Here is a 26,944-nt window from a genome sequence, read left to right as displayed (position 1 = left end):
ATGAATATGTATGATTAGAGGTCTTTCTTACCCTGGACGGGAGCCAAAGGCTCATAGACTACTCGGTAACCCTGCAGGATTCCATTTGCTGCTGTCGGTTCACCCCAAGACACATTGAGTGTAGTGCAAGTGATTTCAGAGAACACCAAGAAGCTGGGAGCACTGGGTGCTGAAAAGATTACAAACAGATTGAATTGCAGTAGGAGTAGTCAATCTGATATACAAACATATTATAAAACATCGGTTTATTTGCCCAGCCTAAATGTAAAGGAAACAAGCTGAGAATGAGATTTGTCAATTGGATCCAGATGTCCTGTATCTATCGGAAATCTAGCCTGTCCTAAGAAAAACAGCCACTCAGCTGCAAAGCTGAACCTCAAAAGCAAGGAAGGAGATTGGACACAGAAGGAAAAGACCCTCAGAAGGGCACTATGTGAGCACACAGCCCGAGTGCACACCTCCTCTTCATAGCCACCAACAAGGGCATTGCCTTCCCCCTGTGCTGGAGTGCTCCCACCACGGTCATGTCCAGCACAAAGACAGCTCAGTCTGTTTAGAAGGAATTATAAAAAGCACAGTAACTCCCTCATAGGACCGTCTGGGGAATTTGCAGGCACTGGAGACAAGTTCCTTTAAATTTTCAGGTGTGATAGCGGAGGCAAGAAACAGACCCACAGACAGTTTCCTTCTGGACCACCTTGCGAAGGGATCGGTCCTTCTGCCACTCCATTCTCTTCTGCTGTATCTCTCCCTTTCCCACACAGACCACTTATTTGATCCCTTTTTTCCCCCTCTGAGACCATTACCATGTAACAACCCATTCGAAAGCTAAATCGAAACACCAGTGCCCCGTGCACCCACCCATTTCCCCTAGCCACTGTCCAGTGACGTGCTGGTTGGTCATCACCAAGTCTGTGCTTTGAGACAAGACAACGATCCCGTACCCGCCTGGTGCGTCCTGCCCTGCGAGGGGCTGCTCCTGGGGCCGTCCCCAGCTGCGTTGAAAGCGGAGATGCAGACCATGTACCGCGTGTGACTGGTCAGGTTTTTAAGCCGGACTGTTGTCTCTGGGAGGAAAAGGACCTTCACTTTCTCCGTGTCATTTTGGACGTCGCTCTCCCAGTAATAAATCTGTTGAGAGAGTGAGATATTTTAGTATATCCTACACCTAGAAAACATCTGGGCATTGCGGCTATAAAAGATCAGGAAGATGGCACGGTCTTGCTCTGGACTCCTCCATCAAATGGGATACCAACACTTTTCAACACGTGCCAAATATTTTCTCTTCCTTTGGCAAATTCCCCTGAGTCCAGCGACCGTGTAGCTGAGTACATCACTCAAAATTAGAGCGCAGGCTGAAGAATATGGCCTAATGACAACAGATACGAGCTGCCAGAGATCAGTGATGAGAGGTCAGTTCTTAAATTCTCCCTGAAACACTAGCTGCCTGTCAGCACTGGCATCCTGAGACAATGCTCCACGATTCACCTCCACATGCACACAAGGGTTTCAACGTTTGCATTCACAGGACAGCCAAGCAAATGCCTTCCTGAAGAGGGTAGCAAATACTTTCCCTGAATTTCCTTGAGGTATTTTCCTCCATTCTTCCCTTACATAATTTTTATCCTGTTGCCATAAAATTGGGCTTTGGAGAAGTTGTTTCCAAGAGGAAAAGTGGTGCCAGTCCTACTTATTTTACAGGCCTGGCAACGAGAGCATTACAACAGGCCAAAGCAAGCCAGAAAGTTGAGAGAACGAGCCAAGGCAAGACTCCACCTTGGCTCTACAAGCCAAGCTGTTAGAGCCATCTATATACGTACAAAAGGAAAAGAACATGAATTGATATATAAGGATGCTTGTTAGTGCCAAGAAGGGATGCCAGATTATTCGCATTGGCTTGGCTTTTCTTCACTTATGGACTTAAATTCATGGAGAGAGGCAGAGCCAGACACTGAATCCAAGCCAAGCTCCAGTGTTTGTAGACTTGCCCATTTCCACTCTCCGAGGGTCCATTCTCATGCTGGAGAAGCTAAACAACATGCTCTGCAACGTGCCCATCTCCTGTGAACCAAATGCAATTAATACTACGATTTAATTTTAGTAAAGTTAAGGAAATGAAACAATTCTTCTGAAATCTGACCTGGCTCAGGCTTCTAGCTCGGAGAAAGTTCTGCTTTTCCTAATGACTTGTAACATTTGAGATAGAAAGCTCAGTTAATTTTCTTCAATGCATTTCTTGCCCCTAGCTCTCGTGTCTGCTGCTTTTCAGAGCAGATATGTCGCCCGTGTGAGGGGAGCTGCCTCCTTATCTGCATACCCTGTTTCCCCACGCTCTCCTTCTCCACAAATAGCAACACATTTTTCCTCTTCTTCCCCCCAGTCTCCTTCTCTTTCTTTAGATTTTCGGACTTAGTGCCATTTCTGTACTGCAGTCTGAATGCTGATTTAATTTTTCTTATGCAAGGAGGGCAACTGTAGTTTGTAGAGCTATCTCACAAGTAATATCAATGCCAAGTGAGATAAATGAAACCAGTAGAAAGAGGAGGATTGCCTTGTAGCCTTGGATGTTCCCATTCTGGCTGTCGGCAGGAGGCGGGTCCCAGGTGAGCTCCAGCTGGCTTGCAGAAAGGGAGTTTACTTGGATGTTCTGTGGAGCCAGGGCTGGTGCTAGAGAGAAAGGAGGACAGAAGAATTAATAGTGACAAGCAGAAGTAGTTCATATCCAGGTTGCAATTTTCCATTTGTGGAAGGACCCAGGACAGACTCTGTTTACGCCACCAGTCAGCTACCAGAGTCAGCCCTGGAAGTATCTATATCTCAGCAGGAAGTCTCAGCACACGTGGACTGAGAAGCAGCTGAGCCTCTGGACATGGTTATGTTCTGTCCCACACAAACTAGGTTAGACACTAACTCAACTTGATCATGTCAGCAGCTTTGGACAGGAAAGAAGAATTCTGTCTTCCTTCTCTGGTAACGTTTGGGGCTCGCTGCCTTTGGCAGTGACACTGTGCTCCTGATCGACCACTCCTGAAAGTAACTGGCCTCCTTGTCACTACCAGCCCGGCCTCCCACTCAGGAGCAAGTCTTTATACCAGCCTGTTTGCAATCCTCCAAGACTTAGGGCCAAAATGCTGTCTAAAATTACCTCCCAAACCAGTCAGACACTAAAAAATTCAACTAACTTCTTACATACGACAAAATTACTTTTAGTTTGCTGCTTGTTAGCTCTGCTTGGATTATACCTTCACACACACACGCTGGCTCCTGATGGCATTTCTGCTTTGCATTGTGCTGTGCTCAAAAACTAGTCTTTGAGTGCACCTGGGTCACGCCATCCTGCCCTTTGTCGGGATCCAACTCGGTGCAGGTGGGTTTCTTCCCCAGCGGCTAGCAAGGACAGTCTGCTTGCCCGACCTGCTGTCTCTAGCTCCGGCAGGTCTTAACAAAACAGCACATGTTCTGTTTACAGAAAAGGTGCCGAAGCGTGTCCTGGTCAGACTCCAGAAGTAGGAAGAGAAAGGCAGGGCAAAGGGTACACTTCTCTTTTCTCTGTGTTGGCGATGCCGTAGCCTTTAGCCAGACCACCTGAGAAAGCTGCCTCTCTTCTCTCTGCCCCTTCACAGGCCATAAATAGAAGTGATAAAACATTCACTACTCGAGTTAGCCCGGGTTATCTGTTCCCCTGGAGACTTCTTTCTTTAGAGAGAATGACCTTCATAAGTCACACTTTTCTACCAACACTTCCTCCCCCATGAGTTATAAAATAAAATAGTAATTAACACCCACTCAGCCTGACACCAACTATTTATTTTGTTCTAACTGTGTGGTTTCCATATTATCACTGCCCACCCTGCCGTTAATGGAAATGTTAATAACCAGCGCCAGGTTGTTGTGACAGATGCTTGGGCTCATTATCAGAAATTCTTATTTACCGCTCCATTAAACGACAGAATCGCACAAAAAAACAATTCAATCAAAACTAACTGGAGGAATTTTAACAGCCACATTAATAATCCAAAACATAAATAAAGTTAATGTCTTTTGCATGTTTGCCATCGGCAACTCTATTGCAAAATTATTGCTGTACAATTAAAACGTGAAAGGCAAAATTGAAAATAGCCTTTATCCCAGCGCTCAGTTAAAACTGTTTATTATATTTTTTTTGTTTCCTTTTCAGCGAGATGTAGTGAATGCACGAGGTGACAACGACCATCAGTAAAACACAGCTTGTTCACAGGGGTGCACTCATCTAATCGCTGCCCTGGCTTCTCCACTTCGCCGGAGGAGCGAAGGGAGCAGCAAGCCGGCTGGCTGGCTGCGCTCACTGCAACACAGTGCTGTTCCATTAAGGACTGAAAATCTCAAGATTTTGAGACTTTCACAGCACACATCAGAGTGTGAGGCCAAACTGATCACATAGTGCAAACTTGAAAATACATCTGGGAGATTTGCAGACGATGACATGCTCAGGGAAACAGGAATATGTACAATCACAGACGAAAATGGATCACTTTAGCAATGTATTTTCTTTCTAGGTAGTGACACTGCTGTCTGTCCTGAGCTGACAGCTTCGAAGTGCTCTCAATACCCAGGTCTGAAGCAGCGTCTACAATAGCATTTTTCTTTGGATCCCATGTGCCAGCCTGGAACAATTACCACTTCCGAGATGCGACCATTAGAAGAGCCGGCGTGTGCAGCCTGCTGCCAGAAAGACACCACTTTTCCTCAAACCCTTATTGGAGCCACGTCTAAGAAACACAATGGTTAAAAACTGCCAGTGATCGTTCTCCACTGACACGCTCACTGCTGGAGCTGCACTTTTGCTGGCACGGTGGCAGAAAATTTGATGGGAGGAATAAAAAAATAAATAATAAAAAAAAGATGATGTGGAAAAAGACATTTCTCTTCACTACCCCAGAGCCTCGACGAGATGCAAATTGTTTGGTTTTGTGCCCTGTGAGTCTGTCCCTCTGTTCAACTTTCAAAGGCTGATGTGTCCCTCTTCTTCTAAGCACAGATTTCTTGTTGACAGTATAGGACAGCACAAAAGCGCTGCTGACGCTTGATGTGGCTCTGTGCAGACAGCACGTTACATTAAGGGTGAAATGAATTACTTTAAAAAGAAAGAAACACATCCCTAAAGACTTTACCTGTTTGAAACTCCAAACCATTCACTGAATGTGTGGACAGCATGCGCCAATAAAAACAAGCACATTTTAAAGGTGAATTCAAAAGCCTTTTACCTTCTAGGAATGCAGTTCAAGATTACTGAGCTCTGAATTTTTTTCATGGCTGTTGAAGTCACGAATACATAAAAAAGCAAGGTTAAAGCTGCATACCTCACACTGCTTTAGGTGTTAGTAACACTATCAACTATAACAGGAGCCACACAGACCCCTGAGGGTCCAAAGTCAGCTTTTGGCAGGTGGAAAGCCATTACATTTCATTTTCCCCGAAAAAAAATTGTATGTATTCATGCAGCCTAATTCTGTGCACGTATCCTGCCTTGCAATCTCATGAAGATATTTGTGAACATTTCTTTTATCTGATTTCAATTCACCTTTGAGATCGTCTCCTTGAAACTCTCTCTCTCAGCTAAAAAGTAAGGAGAAAGGCTAAGCAGGTTGTACAATAATTATTAAATAATAACAACTATGGACCAGGATGACGATGGCAGGACTGTGTAAAGACAACAAATCTATCTGGAAAAGCAGCAGGAGAATCAAAACGAGTCCATGAATAAAGTTACACATCTAAATCCACATTTAAACATATCACTGCCCTCATTTTCCAGCTGTACTGAGCAGCCCCTGCTCACGCTGCAGTCAATTTGAGCTTGCAAATGCTTATAACCTTTAAAGAGAAGGTGCTTAAAATCCCCAGTGGCCTGCCCGCACTGGAGCTCCGTGCATTGCAGAAGGTTCACCTTAGTTTTTCTTGCTGCTTGCCTGGGATATTTGCTCTCTGGGCTGTGTGGCACCGAGAGCTTTTCATCAATATGAAGCTACTATTTTCTTAGTGACAGTCGTCACGATGCTCTGTAGCACAGGTAGGCTACAAATCCTTGTGATTCATCGGGTAAACTGAACTGTTTTCATGAAGCATTCCTTACTGCTGTTACATCTGCTCCAATTGCTGGGTAGCAAAGGATTTCTCCTCTACTGATTTTCTAATTGTTTCTGTAATGCCAGTATTATGTCAGAGAATTCACAGACAAGTCTGGGACAAGATTCCCGGATGCTCATGCTATTTCAATAAACATGCAAGCAAAAAAAATGAGGAGAAAAATGCAGTGAAAGAGACCGAAGATTTTCTGTGCGTCAGCTTGATCCCACAGTTTCAAACAATCCCAGGCAAATTTGTGTTTTGTAAAGGCCTCTGATCCTTTTCTATCTAGCCAGCCTTTTCCCCCAGTTCATCAAAGCATGCTTTTGTGAACATGCCTGCTTTTATTCCCTAGTAATCAATATATTTGCATTTTGGTGTTAGCACCTAGAGGCCAGAATCTCATTGCACAATGTGTTGCATAAACACAGAACAAAGAGACAGCTCCAGGCCTAAAAAGCCTCTAATCTGTACGTCTACACATTACAATGGAGGGGCGGTTGCAACAAGTTCTGACATACCAGCTGTAATCTTATCTACCTAGTGAGTAACAAGAGAGAAGATCCAGCAATACTCAATGTAGTATGTGCTGACAATCCAAGCACGGACACGCAGCACCTCCGAAGTTTACACACTGGTTCCTGGCACACAAAGTCATGGAAAACAGAGCTGGAAAGGATTTGGAGAGGGCTCAGACAAGCCATCCTCTTGCGTCACACTGGGATCAGCTCAGCTGGTTCAGATGTTTGTGTAATCTTGATCACTGACCTCTTTCCAGATTCTCCTGCCATCCCCACGCAAATTCTGCCAGCATATCCCTGTTTTAATAACTCTTAAAATAACTCTCACGTTTTTTTTTTTCCTTTTTTATTGTCTAGCCTAAACCATCCTCGCCGTATTGAAGTTCTGTCCCTGCAGTGGCATGGAGAACTTCTCCTGTTGCGCTGCCCTCAAGTTATGGCGTAGATAAGCAACAGTTAAGTGGATTATAAAAGCCAAACACAACACAACAAACAGAAGGTTACGAGATAAAACAGCCAGACTGATCCAGAGAAGGGGCAAAGCAAAACGCAAGGGCTTTTCTTGCAGCATGGGCTTAGAGAAGGAACGCGAGGATGGTCCCTCCCAAGAAAGAACAAAAAGGTGGGTCTGCAGATGTTTGCAGCCGCTCCTGCCACCAAGGAAAGCAGCACGAGAGGAAAATATTCAGTGTTTATTGGCCATTTTCTTACAGCCTCTGCGAAAGAGAGGAGGGAGCGAGGAACGCTTCCCCTGTGCGGCAGTACCTCTGTGCCATCAGGAATGCTGCGTGAGCGATGCTGATTAGTTCAATAACAATTAGTTAATTGTGCTTCAAAAACAGCTACTGCGAAGCTGCTTTCTGCTGTGACAAAGCGGCACAAGCTATATTTAGAACGTAAAAGATGTTTCCCACCAATTTCTGGCTGCTTGAAACTAGGCTACGCTTTGTGTTGGAAGTACGCGCTCTTGCCAAGGACTGCGCTTTCTGGGGTTACTCCAACGTATTTCAGATGCAGTTAGACAGGCAGACCCACGTACAAAGGATGGGGGTCTTAACCCCTCCAACGCAACTCCATTTGCTAACAAGGGACCTGAGTGCTCCTACCCTCAGGCACGACGATTTGGCACAAAACCCCAGTGTTCTGCCAGTTATTAACTTTCTCAGGTTTGTGTTTGCGACTTGAAATGAGTCTCAGGAACGGTGCAATCTGGTCTCCCTCATCTCTGAGACGCCCAACCTCCTAATGGGTGGGGAAGAGGTTAAAGCAGCTGGAAAAGTCAGATTTTAGTAGGAATAACCTTTTTTTCAGGTTGAGATAAGTGATATATGTGTGCGTTTACGTGGTTGCATAGATCGGTGTAAGAGAAATTGAAACACTTCCTACCATACAAGAGACCAACGGAAGTCAATACAAGAAGAACTTGAACAACATCCCTCTCACCCTAATGAACACTGATGAAGAGGGAGCACAATCTCATTGATGCAAAAATAGAAAGAAAAACAGACAAATCTACCTTGGTGGAGAAGAAGGGTTGGAGAGAAGAGAGAGAACAGCTGTCAGGATGGGGACTTTGGGAACCTAGCACGCCCACAATTGCTTTACTCTGCGCCATATTATCCAGGTAGGCAAACACTTGTCTCCCTCCCTGTACTTAGTACAGTAGCTATGTTTTGCCACATCAAATTTTTAAGGGTACTAAAGTCATGAAAAAGCATAAATAAAAGCAGCTGCAAACGATACCCAGATGTAACATCCCCAGCTTCTTTGCTTAGCACTGGGAAGCTTCCCAACATTGACTAGGCATGTCTTCAGCCATCTGCAGAGATATGAGAGGGAAGTGGGGGTGGAAGGAGGAAAGAGGGAGAGGTGACATTCACCGCACATGTCAGGAAAATATTGAAATGAAACAAGGACTAGAAATGGAGTATCTTTTCCACGGACTCAGACTCTAGGAGGTTATCTGCCAAGGCCATTTTTTTGAACTGAGGAGGCAATCATGTTCTGAAGAAACCTCCACGGATATGACTTATTCATGAAAAACCTTCATAAACTGGCAAGTGACTCAAGCAGAAGTAATTCTCATCCTGTCCCTCACCATCTCTTCCAGCGGTGGTAAAATCTGTTGCTGTGATTACTAATCTTTTAAAATGGGGTTCAGATTTCCCAGTGAGCCACGTGCAATCCAGGATTTTCATGGGACGGACATGATGCAGAAAAAGTTACTGCGATTGCATTCCGATGCCTACGACTGAGGCGAATCTCACGGAGCAATACTGTGAAATACTTAGAGCCTGCAAACAAAAACCACACACTTTTCTTTTTGCTGAAGCCCACAGTTCTACTTCACTAATACAAACCTAAAATAGGCTATCACATTGCATGCTGAGATTATCCATCAAGAGACCAAGCGTGCCTGGCCCAAAAGTAAAGCCCTTACAGAACTGTCAGACTGCTTCTGGAAAGGGCACACAGGTGGTTAAAACAGGAAGGGGGAAAATAATAAAATGAGCGTTTTCCTCTATTTCTTTTGTGTCAACAAGGATAGGATCACACACAGGCAGGCAGCCCATCAGTCAGCAGAGATGGACCCATGAGCAGGAACAGCAAGAGTCTGACAAGCGTTAGGTATGCGCAAAGAAACACACAGGCATAACCCCACGAGCTAAAATCCCCTCTCGCTTACATCCATGCAAATCAGGGTTAGCTCCCTACAGCTACTGGAGCTAAGCCGGTGTGAGAGCTGTGTGACCGAGAGCAGCGTCAGCTCTGACGGGCGCAGGATTCACCCCCCAGGAGGCACTGAAGGTTGTTCAAGGGTGCAAGGGATGGTGAAGAACTGCTGAGTGTGTGATACTCCGGCCTGATCCTCCCTCACATGTACCAAGAGGAGTGGGAGAAGCATTGGCTGGGAAAGTGTTGCTCTCCACTCTCTTAAAGAAGTCTATCCGTTAGACAGAGGTAAAATTACCTACTTCAGACTATTCCCCCAGGCTCTTCAGTTCCCAAGACTCCTCCTCCTCCATTTCTAGTCATGTTGCACTCATTATGATTTGTTAATCCCACATTCTAATATCATAATACCACAAGTTCACGGCAGCTGACAAAAGCACCCACTTACTGTTCACTAACAGTAACGGCGGCACCTTCTAAAGCCTCATAAGCACCGACGACTCCTTATGCTCCACTAAAGTCAAGAAAGCGTATCAAATAATTAGGGTGAATCCCCACGGGGTTTGCCATATACCAAATGTTAAAAGCTGTGGTGAAAAAAGTCAAACCGAGCAGGTGAGATCTGCTGCTGAGATAACCTTTCGCTGTGGCTTTAAGGCAAGTTTGGGGAGCTGACCCCCATGAGGGATTAATTTAGGATTTACAGATCGCAATGTCGGGGAACCCCAGGGAGCCCATGGAGGACTGTGATCTTATGCTCCTGGGGAGGGAGAGAGTAGATTGACATTTTCTCAACTTGGAGTGAGAGTTTTCTCTTTCTTTATTTTGCAGTTCATCACTGTGATCTTATACCCTCATATCATCTCAGTGTCCGGATTGCTGTGGCCAAAATGTTTTAGAATATTGCTAATTCATGCTTTCATACAAAAAAAAAAAAAAAAAAAAAAAGCCAACTTTTTTTTTGTTTTCAGTCTACAACAGGCAACCTGAAACGCCTCCAGTTCCATGATTGACGATGGATACAGCAAACAGATGTCAGAAAAGAAAACCAACTGCGTTTCTCTACAGCTGGCTTCACAGCAAAGCCGTGCAGAGGAGGCAAAGCCACAGGAATTGAGACTCATATGAAAATACAACATTTTGCTCACATATCCCAGGACGACCGAAAACAAGCCAAGCAGGACTGCACAATTAGAGGAAATAGAAATTTGGCTGCAAATACAACCTTTTAGTCAAAAAGACTCGAACTCCAGCCTGGGTCTGCTTGAATACGAGTTACCAGCCAGGGGCTTCCCCACTTCTTTACCAGTGCAATTTATGGTCTGTTTTACTTTCCTACTGATTGCTTATGTTTTTGAAAGGAAGGTTAATTCCTTTGCTATTAATGGAGTAGCTCTGCTGTTAGTTCAGTAAGGTTTTGCATACACGATCAGGCTTCTCATCCCTCTGCCCTCTGTGTACTGTGCAGGGATGTCCCTGCACTCGCTTCTTCACAGCCCATATAACACTGCAGCAGAACAGCTAATTTGTCCTACCACTCCCACTGCTGCCTGCACCAACTACGGAACAAAGACAGGAGTCCTGATGATGAATTTGAGTACGGATAGTCTGTCTGTTGTGGGCTACAGTCAGCACTGAAAATCGACATCGAATTGTTGGGTTTGTGAGATGGAACTTCATCATCCGAGCAAAACCTTGCATGGCAATTGCAGCCCAACACCACCCACACCAGCAATAGCAGTGGCAGAGATAAGCAAGCTCAGTTGATCAAATCCCGATGATATTTTTGCTTGGACAGAAACATCTTTCCTACATTGAGACGTGATAAAAAGAGGCAATTAAACCAGAGCTAAGCAGGAGCTGCCACGCTGTATAAAGCATTGTGCTGTACCAAAGGCTGCTTATGACCAATATTAACAACTTAATGAGCTGTTAATGAGGCGCGCATTCAGCTTTTACTTGCAGCATGAAAACATTGCAAATCATTTTAGGGAGCTTCTGGACTGTCAATGGAGAATTAAAGATGTCAAATAAACCCATCAAATCTATGTCTCAATCTGGACACTGCTTTCCAGTACATTCTCTTAAAATTCCTTTTCCTATATGGTAGAATAACTTGCTTTGACAGCAGTACGACTCTCACTTAGACTTTGCTTCCTTCTGCCTTGACATTAGATTTCAGTCTCCAGAGAGCTGCAGGGATGTCTTTTTGACATGTTGACATTAAGGACACTTCTTCCACAGACTCACACTGGCACGGTTACTTTCTGTCTTGCCATTATAAGAGCAGCTACTGAGCTAAGCTACCAAATTTGGAAGTTTAATTATGAAACCTTTGTGCTCATCTGTAAACAGATTAAGAACATAAAACTACCCTTAAAAAAAATAGCCAGTTTGAATGGGAAAGGGAGCCAAGGTTTATATAGAAATTCATATCCATAATTCCCCAGCAGCGCAGCAATACCAGTAACACACAAGGAATGACTAATGCTCTAATGCAGGCACACTTTAGTTTATTTTTTACTATCCTGTCACAGCCCTGCAGGATTAGATAATACAGCCAAGTGCCAACTATACTGCTATTACCACCACTGGAGCTGCATTGATGGGAACGACAAATCCAAATTGGACCTGCTGCAGACAAGCCCCAAGTGGAAACCATGTATAGAGTGAGCTTGGAGGAGTTTGAAATCCACCAAGAAATACCAATGGGATGTACCCATTGGCTATCCTACTCTCAGAAGTGGAACACTGTTGGGATATAGGTGTACTGGTTTCCAGTAATGTAAGAGAAACTGAAAAGAGGTTTCCCTCCCAGTCCAAACAGGAAATGTCTCACCAGTTTAATTTTCCTCTCCATCTTCCTACAGTTTCCTTTTCTTGCTCTGCTCTGATTTTACTCTCTCTTTTAGTGCATTGTTGGAGAACATGGCTTGGGTCCTTAACTCAGAGCTCAGAGGAGAACTTCTCCTTCTTTAGGGAGAAAGACGCTGGGGATGGGACAAAAACTCAGTGTCACGCCTGGAGCAGGGTGTTCCCAGGATGGCTGCGTAGGGCTTATTCACAATTGAGAATGATATTGGAACAGCTCTGCAGGTTCTTTAAATTTAAAGGGGGTGGGCAGAAAGAAAAAAAATCAATGTTTCAGACACCCTGCCATCCCCCAAAAGTAGTCTTTTAGTGATGTTCAGAAGCATCAACTATTAAAAGGCAAATACCTTGGCATTTCAAAGGCTTGGTGCTTTTAAAACACCAAGGAAGGTCAATCCCTTTGTTTAAAGTTTGAGCAAGTGAAACCAATAATTTATTGTACTACTTTCCAATAGCTTCCTTCCATCCCCTTTTGTTTATCAAGGCAAGATACTGTCCCTAGGCTGACAGGTTTTAGACTACTGCAATGTGAAATGGCCACGATAAACCTTCTCTTCCCTCCTCCAGTGGTGTCTGGGACGGAAATGCCCACCCAGTTCTTCTAGCTGTGCCAGCAGCGACGTGCTCCCTATCTGCATACACACAGCCAGCCACCGAGAGACACGGCCCACGTGTCCCAAACAGATAGAAGAAAACAGCCACAGGGGCCACAGCAGACTGATTGAAGCTGCCAGCTCTAATGTGTTGAAATGTTGTCATTCCTCTTGTAGGCTGTTAACAAGGAGGCACAGGGGACTTCTCTGCACAGCATCTTCTCAGCTACATTGGGGGCAGGGAAGGAGATAAAGCTTCCGTGCTCCAAGAGAAAGGAGGGGCCCAAGGTAGTGCTGAGGGACCCCCTTCTCCAGAAAGTGACCTACGATGGGGAGGTGACATCACATAGGGCATTTTGTGTGAACACGTGGGAAGAGTGAAGTCTGCAGAAAGAGGTGAAAACACTCAAGGACAAAGCAGCCTTGTTCTGACAGCCTTCTCTGGCATTAGCACGAGAGACAAAGGAACATTGCCTGAGCACAGGTAATCAGGTAAGAAGGGACAAGAGATTTTTGCTAGAAGCAGCTTATAAAGGTGAGCCAGGTTCCTGGAATCAAGTCTTTACTTCCTTACGAGGCTTCTTCTCTCTATTTCGTCTTCTCTTTTCCAAACCTAAATCACTCTCTTTGGTCTTGGAGCTTTCCAGATGGTTTCTATTTCTTGCCTGTAAAACGCTGGAGGTGGCCAGGCAGCTCTGAGCACTTCCCCTGGCATTACTGGCAGAGCAGAGCTTCCCTCCATGCGTCAGCTATGGACGGACAGAATAAAGTTTGTGAACTCCAGGAACACCTGTGGAGCTGCATGCAGAAGGGCGGATGAAAATAATTGCAGGTAACAGTGGGAAATTGGCTTTGGTGTCTGCTGGCTTTGCACTGAGAGGTAGATTTAGGTTTTTGAAAACGGTAAGAAGAGGGGATAGGAGCAATCATCTCTCTGTCCCACTCCTGCTCTGTTCCAAGCTACAGTTTCACTTGGAATAAAGTGAGATGGCCAGGAAACCATTTCTGAAAGATGATGGTACAACCAAGGAGACATTTCCACTGAGGACTTCTAAGAAGAGGATCTCTATCTCCCAGCTCTTTTTACTCCTTGCCTTTCCCGTTGCAGAACCAGCTCTCAGAGATCATTATGAAAAAGAACAACAACAACAAACCAGCCTCATCAGTTCTCGTGGCTTGTGAAGGTCACCAATGTCACCATTAGTTATAATGACACACGTCACTCCTCTCTTCACACAAATGGGTTTACCACCTGTTTAAAGGCTAGTGTCTCTCGGTGTGCTTCTGCTGCCCCGTCTCCGCACACACACGCTCTCCTCCAGCAGCAGCTGCTGGAAGAAATTATGAATTCCATTATTTTTCATCCAGAACAGCTTTTGCAGTATATGGGAGAAGCACTGGAGGCTGCAGGCTCGTTAGCGCAGGATTTGTACTGCCGCCTTCCATTTTATTCACCTTCCCAAATTAGGTGTAGCAAGCCTGCCCCAAACCTGTGATTTCTGTTTAATTAAAATGCAGGTAGTGGAGTCTCCTGAACTCCAGAGCCCACTGCACAATCAGACAGTGACAGCGACCTGGTAGAATAATGCTCTTGATATAGTGGCTGCTCTAACAGAGCCTTAATTTCAGTCGAGCAGAACAGCACCTCTGGTAGCAGCTGCATTTAGGGCTGGGATGAATATCAGTACCCAGCCTCTCGCCGAACGCTCGCTGCCTTCCCAATCAAAGCCGGCATCCCTGACAGCTGAACTGTTAAATGAATTAACAAGGCGAGAAGGGGGCTTGCTGAAGGGGCTGCGACTCCCTTCCTAATTTCTGCAAGTGGTGGCTTTCAATTTTTCTGTCATTTGTCGGGAGATGCACATGGCTCTCTAATGAGGAGGGCAGAGCTGCAGCCAGCTCTAAAAAGGTGATGTTATGAGGATCTTCTGGTCCGTGGAGGAGAGGGATCCAGACGCTTGAGGCAGGTGGGGGAAGGACACCGGCTCGGTTCAGACTGAACAGGCAGCACATCCCTCCCGGCTGCACTGAGTGCAAGGACTCCCAGCCCCGCTTCTCCCGGCACAGGGAAGGAATTGCTCTTCATATCAGTGAGCCTCACAAACATCCAGGCAGAACTCAAAACGAAGCCTCTGCCAGGGCTTCGATCGTACGGGCTACCGTAAGAAGAAGAAGGTTTAGCTCCACCTGTAGCGAAAACATCCCCCCAAAAAACTGCAAACCACTCACATCCACCTCCCTTAGTCACCAGGCAAGCCAGGATACAGAGGTCTGTTACTCATGCCTGGCCTGTTGCCTATCAGCAGGTTGGTCTACCAAAATTTTCTCCTGCCCATCAGAGCCAAGCAAGACCTGAGTGCTCGGGCTGCCGGCTGGGGTACAGCTCAACGGCACACCAGGGCTCGAGGGAAACTTCCCATTCGGGTGTTTTTTACTTGTTTGATTGGCAAAGCTGTCAGAAGGTTGGTCTTAAAGGCATTTTTTTTTTTTCAAGTTTGTCAGGGAGCTCCATTGCCTACTTGATCTTTTATTGTAAAAATCCAGATATGATCACAGGAAAATCTTCAAATCTGACATGGGAGAGTGCAAGAGGGAAGGAAGGATTTACAGACGCTCTTTTTGCACCGCTCATCCAGCTACACCAGACATAGAGGCTGAGGAGCACATCAACCCTCAGTATTACTTTCAGGTGCTGCACACCGCATGAAACACCCACTAGGACTGCACAGAATCGGGTGTTTTCACTGAACTGGCCCAAACCCAGCACGTTTTCCACAAGGCACGTGCTGTATATTCCTTTTTACACCTGAGAGAGGAATGTCCTTGCACCTACCAGAATTACTGCAACGCTTACAGCAAAACAAAGCACCGTTTAACAGTACAGAGGTGTAAGTTATCTGGGGCCTTCAGAGCGGGGACTGGTCCCCTTCAGTCATTTTGTGTTCAGCACTACGCCTGTGTTGCCAGCATTTGTTGTTTATTGGGAAGGCTTTCTCTATTCTTAACATGGAAGCCCCATTGTCGAAGCTAAGCAGACCCATTTTTTCCAGCTTGCTTCTTAACTGCTTTTACCATGGGTAAGAACATCAAGCAAACAATAACAACAAAAACTTGTCTTTTCAGAGCGCACTTTAACTCAAAGGTGTCACAAATCAATTTAAAACTTAAATTGCAATACCAGCTGCAATCACTTTACTCACAGGATAAATCACAGCCCGTTCTGGAGGTGAAAGAGGCAGTTATATAAGAAAGCGTAATAACTTCACACAACAAGAGTGAAAATCGGCAGGAAGATCCTACATTTATCATTTCTACCGCATGAACCTGGATTGTCCCTAACCAGAGGTAAATCCAGTATCTCTAAAAAACCATCTGAGTCACGATATACCAGCCTTGCCTGCCTGTGAAAGGTCTCCTGGATATCTGTTTCCCCCTGAAGTCTGGCTCCTTCCATTGCCCTGTGCCCTGTCTGAGTTACGAGGACGAAGACCTGGGCTGTGGGATTAAAAGATGTGATATAACAGCATTTTCTCCTTTTCCCCAGCTGGTTTTCTGTGCCGTGTACAAGCGTTCAGATGTCAGTGCTGGCTCTGTTTGCAGCAGTGAGATATTTAGCTCTGAAACAAAAATGTGTTTTGAAGCCAGATACAGTTGGCTCCACTTGGGGCTTTCTTTGCTGCAGTTGCAGAAGTAAGTTGGAGCAGCAGCAAACTAGAAAAAATGTAAATATTGCCAGCTGTCTCTCCAGAACCATGCTGCTCTGATTAATTTATGATGCTTTCAGAGAAAGATAGTAAATGTTACACCATGTTTGAAATGAAAAGGTTAAGTAGAGTTTAAAAAAAATGTGCAGTAGAGTTAAAAAAATATCACTTTGTTTAGTTTTGAGCAACAGAATATTTAACTAATAATAATGAAATGAATTAGTGCTGGGTTTGATAGCTTCTACATCTTAGCCTCGAGACAGAAGAACAAAAGTGTAATCAGATTTGTTCACAGTGGCAGGCTGAACAACGGGAGCGTGCGTGTCGCCTATTCTTGTTCTAAGCTTCAAGAGGCGCCGCTGCAGAAATTGATGCCATAACTAACAGCGATTTCGGCTCCAGCCTCTCTCCAGCTGGGCCACCATAAACACGGCACCGCCGTCGTGGCTGTGAGGAAGACATCAGCTATTCCAGTCTTGCGCTTCTCAGCCAGAGTTACTGAGAAGAACAGACTCAGCTGCGGGTTATCCGGGCTCTGCAAAATCACCTGGTTCACAAAGCACTCAAGAAGTGTCTAGTTAACTGTCTCATCCTGATTTCCACCTCCAGCCTTCCAATGAAGGGATTTAACAATGATCAGCAAGTTACATTTCATAAATACAGCCTGGATTCATGCACTAGATCCATCATAAGCGACGGCATGAACAGTGCCACTGACCCTCAGCTTCTGCAGAGGCTGGATGTAGCTGCATGTTCCTGAGAGCAATCATAATCCGTGCCTCCAAAGCTAGCATTAAACTGGATGCAGCGTCGTCTTGACTTCAAGAGCATAAAAATACAGCAAGGTGTGGTGCACAGGCAATGTCTACACAGAGAGCTATAAAATAAAAGAACCAGCTTTCCAAGTCTCCCTTGTTTTGTAGTTTTGTTTCTTTTCCCTTGTGGCTTTCCTGTGCTCCACTTTTCACTTCTTTAACTTGAGTCAATTCTTCCCTCAAGCTAATCTGATATGAACAGTCATCCTCCTGCAACTCCAAAAATATTTTCTCTTCTTTCTTTCAAATGCCCTTTCTCCCTTATCCGTGTAGACTAACTGGTTTTCAAACGGCAAGAAACTGCCAGTGCCAACCTATTCCAGGAGAGGACACTCCAAAAAGACTTACTGATCAGGACCAGGAAATTTTTCAAATCATTCCTTTCCTGGACAAATATTAAATATTAGCAGGAGAATACTAAAACATGCCAGTACTTTAAAATTAACTAATTTTCCTTTTACCTACCTGCTTCACCCACAAAGACTTCCACTGGTGTGCTGGTAGGGCTCTCGCCAATCACATTATATGCTGTCATTAGCACTTCATATCTCTTGTATTTCTTCAACTCTGAAAAAGCAAAGTATTATATATAATTATTTACACTATATTACAGACATCTTTTAGACTCCATCACCTCTTTATCACCAGACTTCTCTCTTGTGAAACACAGCATTAGAACAGTACAATAGTGCAATGTCTACTTCCATCCTTCCTTAATTCACACATCACAGCAGGATTTGTATAATTATGAAAGATCTTTGCAATGAAATGGCAGGATTTTCCAGTTTCCTCATGGTGTTGCTTCAGTAAGAGGAATCATTCCTGATGGGTAACTAGCTAGAGGAACATCTCCAGTCATTCTTAATGACAGAAAAGGGCAGGACTTGGGACGTTCAACATATGGGCTCCTTTTGATCTCTACTGGTAGGAAAGGACGTGGCTTCAAGTCTTCGCCTAATCTTAAGGACTTTCTGAGGAGTCATTTAGCAACTGCACTACTCAAGAATGTCACTGCTGAAGCAGGGTGCAGAAGATGTCCCACCCGAAGTACTACAGGGGACTTCAACGTGACCACAGCCTGAACATCAATCACAAAGAGAAAGGAGACTTTGAAGTCTCAGTTCCATTTGGCCACCTGGCAACCAATTTCTTTGCTGACATATAGAAACTACTCTGACAGATGAGGTGGAAGAGTGACAGTAGTGTAAAAAAAACCCTAGAAAACTCAATTGTACAAGGGTACTTAGTAGATGCAAATGAGGGTGGAGTAGAATCATGCCAACGTCATTAAGGGAGGCAGCGCCTGAGCAGTTTCATTTCAGATTTTGCATTTTCAGGATGAAAGAATCAGTCCTAACAGAAATATTTATCACCTAAAATATTTAACAGGGAAATTAGGGTAAGACAGCGATCAATAATATAAATGGCCCTATTTAAATGAGCATTTAATTGATTAAGACACACATGGCCAGGGGTCCAAATTTCTCCCTGTGCCAATAATTTTCTCTGCTATCTGTGAATCACATAGGACCCTTAACTCTGTGGCTGACCGTATGCTGTCAGTTTAGTAAGGTTTAATAAGTTCTAATCATACAGGTGCATCTAATTGCAGTTTCACGGAAGTGTTTACAAGTGATGTGCTCCTACATCTGACTCAGAGCCCAGCATGATTACCCAGTCTCAGGCATACTGTAAACAATATCCAATACATCACTAACTTTTTGATGCGATTTTGCTAAACTCAGAGAGATTGCAAACCATGTAGCAAGCAAATCAGCAATAACGATGTTAAGTTCGTAAACAAACAAATAAAAATAGTAAGATATAAAAAATACAGTAGTGGGCAGCTCGTACAGGGAAACTTCAATTGCTGCCACGAAAACCTGCAAGGGAGATTTTAGTGTTAACTGGATGTGGAAGAAAATAGAACACATGAGAGTTCATGCATGCAAGTTTCAGTGGGGATAGGGCTTCATATTTTTTTTTTTTAGCCCGTCACAATCTGTGACTCAAAAGCCTTGGGCAAAACCTATCTAGTGAACCATCATTACCACAAAGCAACTTGCCTTTTAACTCTGTCGAATGCTATTTTATTCATTTCCAATTGAAAACACCTCTGGAGATGCACATAAATTCATTGGGCCCTCTCTAAACTGGCCTTCTACTCCATGGAATGCCTGAGCATCGCAATGCTTGAATCATAGGACTAATGATGTGATACAGTTAAACTCAGATGGACTGCAAAATATGTAGTGAGCAAATCAAAATTCATTTAGCATCAGCAATACTGGGTTGTTACAGTCAATAATGTTTTACCTTCCCAGCAGCCACATTTTTACAACAACTACCTACTTGCATCGTCGATGTCTCTCGATGTAGGGAAAGCAAAGGCTTAAAGAAAAAGAAACTCGAGGAAGCAGAATCATTAATCTGTGTTGATTTCTGCTCGATCCGCCGCAGAGAACCATAGGAGTTTGCCTATAGTGTATTTTGAACCATTACAAAGAGTCTCATCTAAAGGCAATGTGCACTTACGTGTTAATTCATACGTCGTTAATGCAGAGCTGCTGTTCACTGTCTTGAAGCTGCTTTGGGCTATTCAGAGTAAGCAAAGCAGAAAGCTTGTTACAGTGCAAGGAAATAGTTATTGCAAATGATGTACAGCAGAGACAGAGGCAAACGATGCAGCACACACACACACAGTTTGAGCTTTAGGACTATACCTTGAAGGGCAATAAAATCACATCACTCTCTCGTAACGCATCAAAAGCGTCTCACTCACACGGGGCTGTTTCATTTCCTCCTCAAACAGAGGATCGCACAAACGTACCACACAGAATTATTCTGACTCCTAGATTAAATAGAAGAAATGTGTAAAACTGAAACAATTTCTAGGGGGGGCAACTCTCAGCACTGTATTACATCCTTATTTCTCAACACGTAAAATTCAAAACCTGAAGAGCTGCAGGGTAAAGACCTGGAACACGGGCCACAAAGAGCGAACGCTTACAATAGGACAGGACCTGTTTCTTTAGATTTCCCACAGTTTCATTTATAGAATTCAATATTCCTGCTGTGAGTGAATTGTAATAATATGCCAACCTGTGCAAAACCGCAGGTCAGCGAAGAACAGAAGTGAGACTTGTCATATTATGAGGAGAAAGAGGGACATTTCTCTTAAAATACACTTGTCTCCACCCCTTTGTCTCTCTCTTGACTCCCTGGAGAGGTACAGCATGTTTTTTTCTACTCTACAGCTATTAGGAACATCGCTGCAGGGCCAGTCAAGAAGAGGGAAGAGAGGAAACCAGTAGGTTATAGAGGCTCCCTGGCTTGTGAGACTAGAGAGCGTCCAAAGTCATTATTTCATAATAACAAACATAGTCACTCATTCACCTTTTCTCCAGAAAACAACAGTTATGCATACCTGCACCTATAGGAGCTTCACATCTCTGTAAATGTAAAGATGTAAAGTTCCTATAGGTGCAGGTATGCATAAGCTATATAACATATATGTTCATCTTACTCTGTCCTGGTTAGAGAACTCTGTACAGTCTCAGAAGTCTCATTCAGCACTGACCACATAAGTGAGGTCAGAGTTAGGTGCTTACGCTATATTTAAATCACCCACTTTTTCCACACCCTCACAAAAATCACTCTTGCTTTTGCAGAAACCACTTTTATGGGTTCAGGGAAACATGGAAGATGATGCAAGAGATTAAAATAGTCTCGCTCAACTCTATTCTGCTGCTCTTAGAGTGAGTATTATTCTGAATATTCCACTGACATCAAACAGGACAAAAGGTGGTCCCTCCTGAGCATGTCTCATTGCTGGACCATATCTGTCAGGCTACCAAGTGCTCACATCTTTGCCTCCCATCATCTTATTCTGTCTATTCTTCTCTCTGATTTCCTTTCTAACCTTTGTCTAAAAAATCCTTTTCATTTTTCTGTTATTCCTCTCCCTTTCCACCTTCCTTCCATGTGAGCCAAAACCCCCAGTGACTAACATGGCAAGCATGCACCTTAAAATTCTGGCTCATTTTTGCTATTTTCTTCCAAAATAGGGACAAGCACTTAGAAAAATTGTATTTAAAATGTCTCCTCAGCTGTTTTCTTATACTGCAAAAAGAAAAACAAAATGTCAATTATAAAAACGATTAAAAAATAGCAAGACAGAAAAAGATTCCCAGCTGAGGAAAATGAAGTCCCTCTCTTCTTTGTCTGATGGCAGAACAAAGTATACCAGGGCAATCATGGAATGGAGGTAGCAGAAAGCAGGAAACCAGAGGATACATGGGGGACAGAACATCAATTCAAGCATGCTGGCATAGATTAGCACGTCCCATTACAAGCGATGCTGATCAGAGTCATTAGCATTTTTCAGCATCTTCACCCTGATTGTGTAAAAGCCCAATTATCCCCAGCACTCTTAGACACAATTGTGTGTTATTTCCACTGGAAAAGAGGGCGTACAGTGTCTGGTATAACGATGGATTACCATTCTGAGATATTACAGGGTCCAAAACACAGGCTTACGTGTGAGCTCTGCTCTTAAAGCTGAAGGGTTCTGGATGGTTTTGGATTCTGTTCCCGATCCAGTGTCGTAATCCAGCTCCCGGTAGTAGATCCGGTATCCCAACAGCAAACCGTTCAGACTCTCAACTTTGGGTGGCTGGAAAACATTCACATGAAGAACAGGCTTGTTAAGATGCACATTGCAACAAACATCCGTTCAACGGGCATCGCTGACACCGCTCCTGCGGGAAGGGACGCGGTGCTCACGCCGTGTGAAAACAGCCATCGATAACACACAGGGTCAAAGGTGGTGTAATTTGAAAAACACAAGTTAAAGGCAACTTTGATGATTCCACTCAGCCGTGGCAATTAGAAAAGGCTCCTAAAAACTGACATCTGATGTGCTACACTAAGAGCTAAGCTCCTTTCCTTCTTGGTCCAGAAAAACTTGTGTATGATGAAGAATATAAACAAACATGTCCCTGAAAATGCACGTTGCTGGCCGCTAACAGTGGAATAGCAAACTGGTATTTCACTTCCGAGATGAAAAGAAATAAATTATTTTGTCAAAGACCGAATTTCTTTAGCAGATATTCTCCTTGGGGAATGTTCATAAAGCATTTCTCATTTGGCATTATTTTCCTGAAAGACTGATGAGAAAAATAGCAAAGCATTGGTGTATTCTGGCTTTAATTAGGAAGATGAAAATAGTTCTAACAGCCTCAGAGAGACATTTAGAGAGGAATCACAGTATGATGGACTCTGGTGCGATGCACAGGTCTGGAACCACAGGCAAACCCAGGTCTCCTCCCTAACAGCTTGGAGCACAACGGTACCTATGGCCATTGCGGTGGCTCAAATATGAGCTTTTTTTTTTTCTTCTGCAAGATACTGGAAGATGCTCAAAGACATGGTGCCTCGGTAAGGATTCTTCAGCAGCCCCTCACATCTTCCTTCAGATACAGATATACAGCCAGTACACTGAATAAGAGATTTTTGCCTGAATGGTTTGCTTAAAGAGAGGCAAGCAAAGGGATTCTTTATGTTTGGGGAAAAAAAAATTTACTTTCATGATTCTAATACAGGCTAAGAACTGCAGAGAAGAAAAGATGCCCTGAGCCATTTATCTTCTCAAGATTCTTGTCCTGAAATTTAAGGGGCTGAAAGTATAAATGAAAAGGATTTTAATGATGATCTCGCCTTTAATCCAGAAAGATCCTTAGCAGTCTTGAGAACTTTACTACGGAAAACCTTCTGTCCATTGTGGAAAAATTAACCACTGGTGTGAAACGCTGTCACAATAGAAGGTAATACCACATGTAATTTTAACGAAGAAAGTAAGAACATTTTTACAGGAAAGGAGGAAGGTATTTGGCAATAACCTAATATTCTGGTTCCAGAAATGACAAGAATTTTCCATTACCTCATTATGATGGCAAGGGGAGTGAGAGGGCTGTCCTGTCTCAGTGCAAAGAACTTTGCTTTGTGTGAGGGCTGGGGGGAATTTAGTAGAAAGATTGCAGAAAGAAAATTATGTGAACCAGAGTATAAGGAAGCTACGCAGCTGCCAGGAAAAGGAGCAGAAACTGCTCCTGCAAGAAGTCATCTTCTTTTGCAGTTGTCCTGCCCCGGGCCTGCTGAAAGCAATCCAACTAGTCCCAAGATCTTGCTGTACTTGGTCTGCATGGGTGAAGAACCTCATTCATCATTGTTTCATGCTTATTATTGTGCTCCATCCTTTGGAGAAGCTCTGACCACCTTTCACTACTATTTAGCATTTACATTTCAGAATGCTCTAGTAACACAAGATTGTGAGGGACCCCCAGAATCATCAGGACTAGGCCCTCAAGACTGCAGAAGACAACTTCTCAAAGTTCTTTTCACAAACAGAGCAAGCTCCATCAGAAAACTAGCTAGTAGTTCTGCTTGCCTGTATTCCTACTGGAAAGCTGTTCCAAACCTCACTGCCTGGGTGGTCAGAAACCTTCATTCAATTTCTAATCTAAATAATTCATAGCTAGTTTATAACCATTTGCTCCTGTGCTAACATTGCCTTTTGGGTTAAATTGTTCTTCTCCCTATGGAGTGTTTACTCCAGAGATGTGTTTTAAAAAGGGCAATCATACTCCCTCTCAGACTCCATTTTACAAGGCCATAAATCAATCTCAGTACAACAGCCTTTCCTAGTCTCAGACTGATCCCCTTGTTCGAGGGACCGGGCCAACAGACCAAACAACGTGACAGCCTTCTCCAGGGCTGCTTGGTGACATCATCACCCTGGACCAGCTGAAACGTTCTCTGCAAGGTGGAAAAGATGAGATATGGTTTACTAGCAATTAGTAGTATCTCTATCATCTTTTTTTTTTTCCTCTCTTCCAATCTTCTGACTTTCCTCTTTTGTTTTCTATATTCTACTGAAGTTGCTTTAGCTCTGATGGTGCCCGAGCAGAGAAAGGCTCCATAGCGTGGCAGTGTCCTCGGCTCCTTCTGTCCTGGCAGGGAGGAGGCACACGGCAAAGCATGAGAATTGCCTTCTCCAGAGACAGGGTGAAGGGAGGCACTGTCCCACCAAGATGCATCTTGAGTGCATCACCACAAAGGAGGAGAGAGGCTACAAGAAAACAAAGACTATCCATCATGGAAATAAACTCACAATGAAAAAAATACTGTGAACATTACCTGGATTTGTATTTCAGTTCATTGTTACCTAGAAGGAAGGTGCTCTTGGAAAGATTCAATGTCTTTTCCTATTTTAACTATTTTTTTTTTAATTATTGTTTAAAAAAAAGTTGAGATGGAATATCCTACAGAATCTTAAAAGGAAAACATTGCTGAAGGTGAGAAAGAGGCTGTTACTCCCTGCTCTGCCATATAACTGCCTAACAAAGCTTAATTCCTCATTGCGGTACGACACAGATTTGTTGATAGCAAGCATTGTTTTCTTATGCTTTCATGTGATTCTTCATTTTTTCCTTCCTTTAAATTTAGGACAGGAAAGCTCAGAAAACAAATGGCTTGAAAATTGTCTTTCTCCTTGCCATGGAAATGATGATTCTTTCCTGAAAAGGGTACTCTGCTAAAGGTCAGGTCTTCCCCTTCCTACCTGTCTTTCATGGACAAAACTCTGCTTTTGATCTAACGGATTATTTAGGATTTTGTAGGAAGGCCTGAGGGATCCACTGAAATAGGTAAAATGATTATGAGTGGCAGCCTGTAATATTGTATGGGAGTAAGAGAAACATTTTTGCGCTGTTTAAAAATAAATAAAAAAAAAGACAAAAAGGTAAGTTTGAATAATTGTTATCTCTAAGGTAGAAGCAGAACAGTACATGATCCTGATGTTAACTGTAATATCCTCTCGAACATTTGAAATAATCTTGCATTATTGATACAATAGACCTCAATGGAGATTACTTATTTTCTTCCCACTTTGAATTTAAAAATAATGGACTGATTGGACCAAGCAGCTGAAAGCACAGACAGCGCATCTAGAGTTTGTTTTGTGAATTATTAACACAGCTCAAAGTTAAAAATTTAGCTTTGCTTGGAAATCTACTCTCCCATTTAGCTTGACTGCTGTTTTCAGTTTACATTATTTCTCAGACACTGCTGTGAAACTTCTTCTTAATTGGAGGCTATTGTGGGACTTGAAGATTTTTGTTTATTTGAAAAATATAGTACGGCTGAATTACCACGGCCTATTAATATACATGTAGTAATGACATATAATCGCCCACAACTCCCTTGAGATGGCTCTGGCACAACAACCCCATTTCATTTTCATGAAATAAAAAGCATCCAATTACCTAAACAACCACCTATTTCACATTAACTACACACCAATAATCAGTCAATTGGGGGAATGTTTATTTCTGCGGTACATCACGCCTCACATCCTCTTTGTCCTCTCTTTGTTTACCTTTTTTCCTCCACTGTGGGCTTTATTTGTAGGTGGAGCGGTAGATTTACATCTCTCCATAATTCCTTTGGTAAAACTGTTCAACGTGCCTTCTGTTTGTTCAACACACTGTAAGCAACGATGTTGCTTAGTATTATGCTGCGTGAACTTGGGCCAGCAACCCAGCAGTACAGCCAGGCATATTTTTAAAGTGCTGCTGCATAGCAATAAACAGACCCTCATACATATATTTTTTTCCAAAAACACAAAGAGCCCCATCTGTACTGTAAATGCATATCTACATTTTTCACTATAATGCAATCTGTCCAAAGTTATACTTATTATGTGTGTGGGACATTGTCTCGGGAGCAGGGTGGGCAGAGGCTTTCCAGGATAGGTTACGGAGAACGTGCAGTACCCCACTGGGTTCCCTCTATTAATGCTCACTCCGCAAAAAGAAGCCTCAGGCACTGGGTCACAAAACGTTCCAGCATCTCCCAGGAGGCCAGTATTGAAAGATAAAGGAAGGCAGAGGAGATGCCTATATAAAACACAGACTTGGCACAAATACTTTCACATCCAACTCCGAGATATTATGGAGAGCTGAATCTTGCTTGCTTTTCTCTGAAGAAATCTCAATTTCTAACCCTCAAAGAGCCAAAAGGGCTTGTGGAGCTCCTCAAAGGATGAGCAGGATCTCAGGCACAGCATACGCTTCTGATTATTTCGGCAGCTGAAGGAGGCAGTACGCGACGCGAACGAAAGCGAGCTTTTGAGTAGCTGATCTTTACCAATGCCCTACCCTGTTGAACATTTTCCATGTAAAGATGCACCTCTATTGGTATCAATAAAAGGATGAGAGAATCTGTACGAGTAACGATCTTGGGCATCGCTACGGAAACTCCGTTATCTCCCAAGCTTTCCCTCATGGGGCACAAAGTAAAAGCAACTGCCAGAAACTTCCATCCATCACCAAAATAGATGCCTAGATCAGGAAAATAAGGAAGTAGCTGCAGTCCTTCAATTTTAACACAATACTTCCAGCTCAGGAAAACGTGCCGTGCAATGTACCATTAAGGCCAACAAGTCAAAGCAACCAAAAAATTGCTTGAGAAACATGAACATTTTGCATTTTACCTACCTGCCACTGCACAAGGACAGATGAAGTTGTGTGGGGCGTTACTAACACAGATCTGGGGGGTTCACCTGGAACTAAACAAGAAAAAAGGGTAACCAAAGCAGTTAC

General features: G+C 43.6%; 1 protein-coding gene across 1 annotated transcript in view; it reads right to left on the bottom strand.

Annotated features, from left to right (window-relative positions):
• Positions 1 to 26,944, bottom strand: part of SDK1 (sidekick cell adhesion molecule 1) — a 402,092-nt gene that overhangs the window by 24,455 nt on the left and 350,693 nt on the right. Inside the window, exons 32-38 of the mRNA XM_086622010.1 lie at positions 26,840 to 26,910; positions 21,822 to 21,957; positions 19,818 to 19,877; positions 17,748 to 17,849; positions 2,552 to 2,667; positions 945 to 1,131; positions 32 to 169 (exon numbers count right to left, since the gene is read on the bottom strand). Of these exons, the coding sequence (XP_086478136.1) occupies positions 32 to 169; positions 945 to 1,131; positions 2,552 to 2,667; positions 17,748 to 17,849; positions 19,818 to 19,877; positions 21,822 to 21,957; positions 26,840 to 26,910 (810 nt within the window). The remainder of the gene's footprint in view (positions 1 to 31; positions 170 to 944; positions 1,132 to 2,551; positions 2,668 to 17,747; positions 17,850 to 19,817; positions 19,878 to 21,821; positions 21,958 to 26,839; positions 26,911 to 26,944) is intronic.

The sequence above is a fragment of the Tauraco erythrolophus genome, chromosome 17, assembly GCF_009769465.1.
Source record: "Tauraco erythrolophus isolate bTauEry1 chromosome 17, bTauEry1.pri, whole genome shotgun sequence".
In the NCBI taxonomy this organism is placed as follows: Eukaryota; Metazoa; Chordata; class Aves; order Musophagiformes; family Musophagidae; genus Tauraco; species Tauraco erythrolophus.
This window is presented reverse-complemented; position numbering and strand designations above follow the sequence as displayed.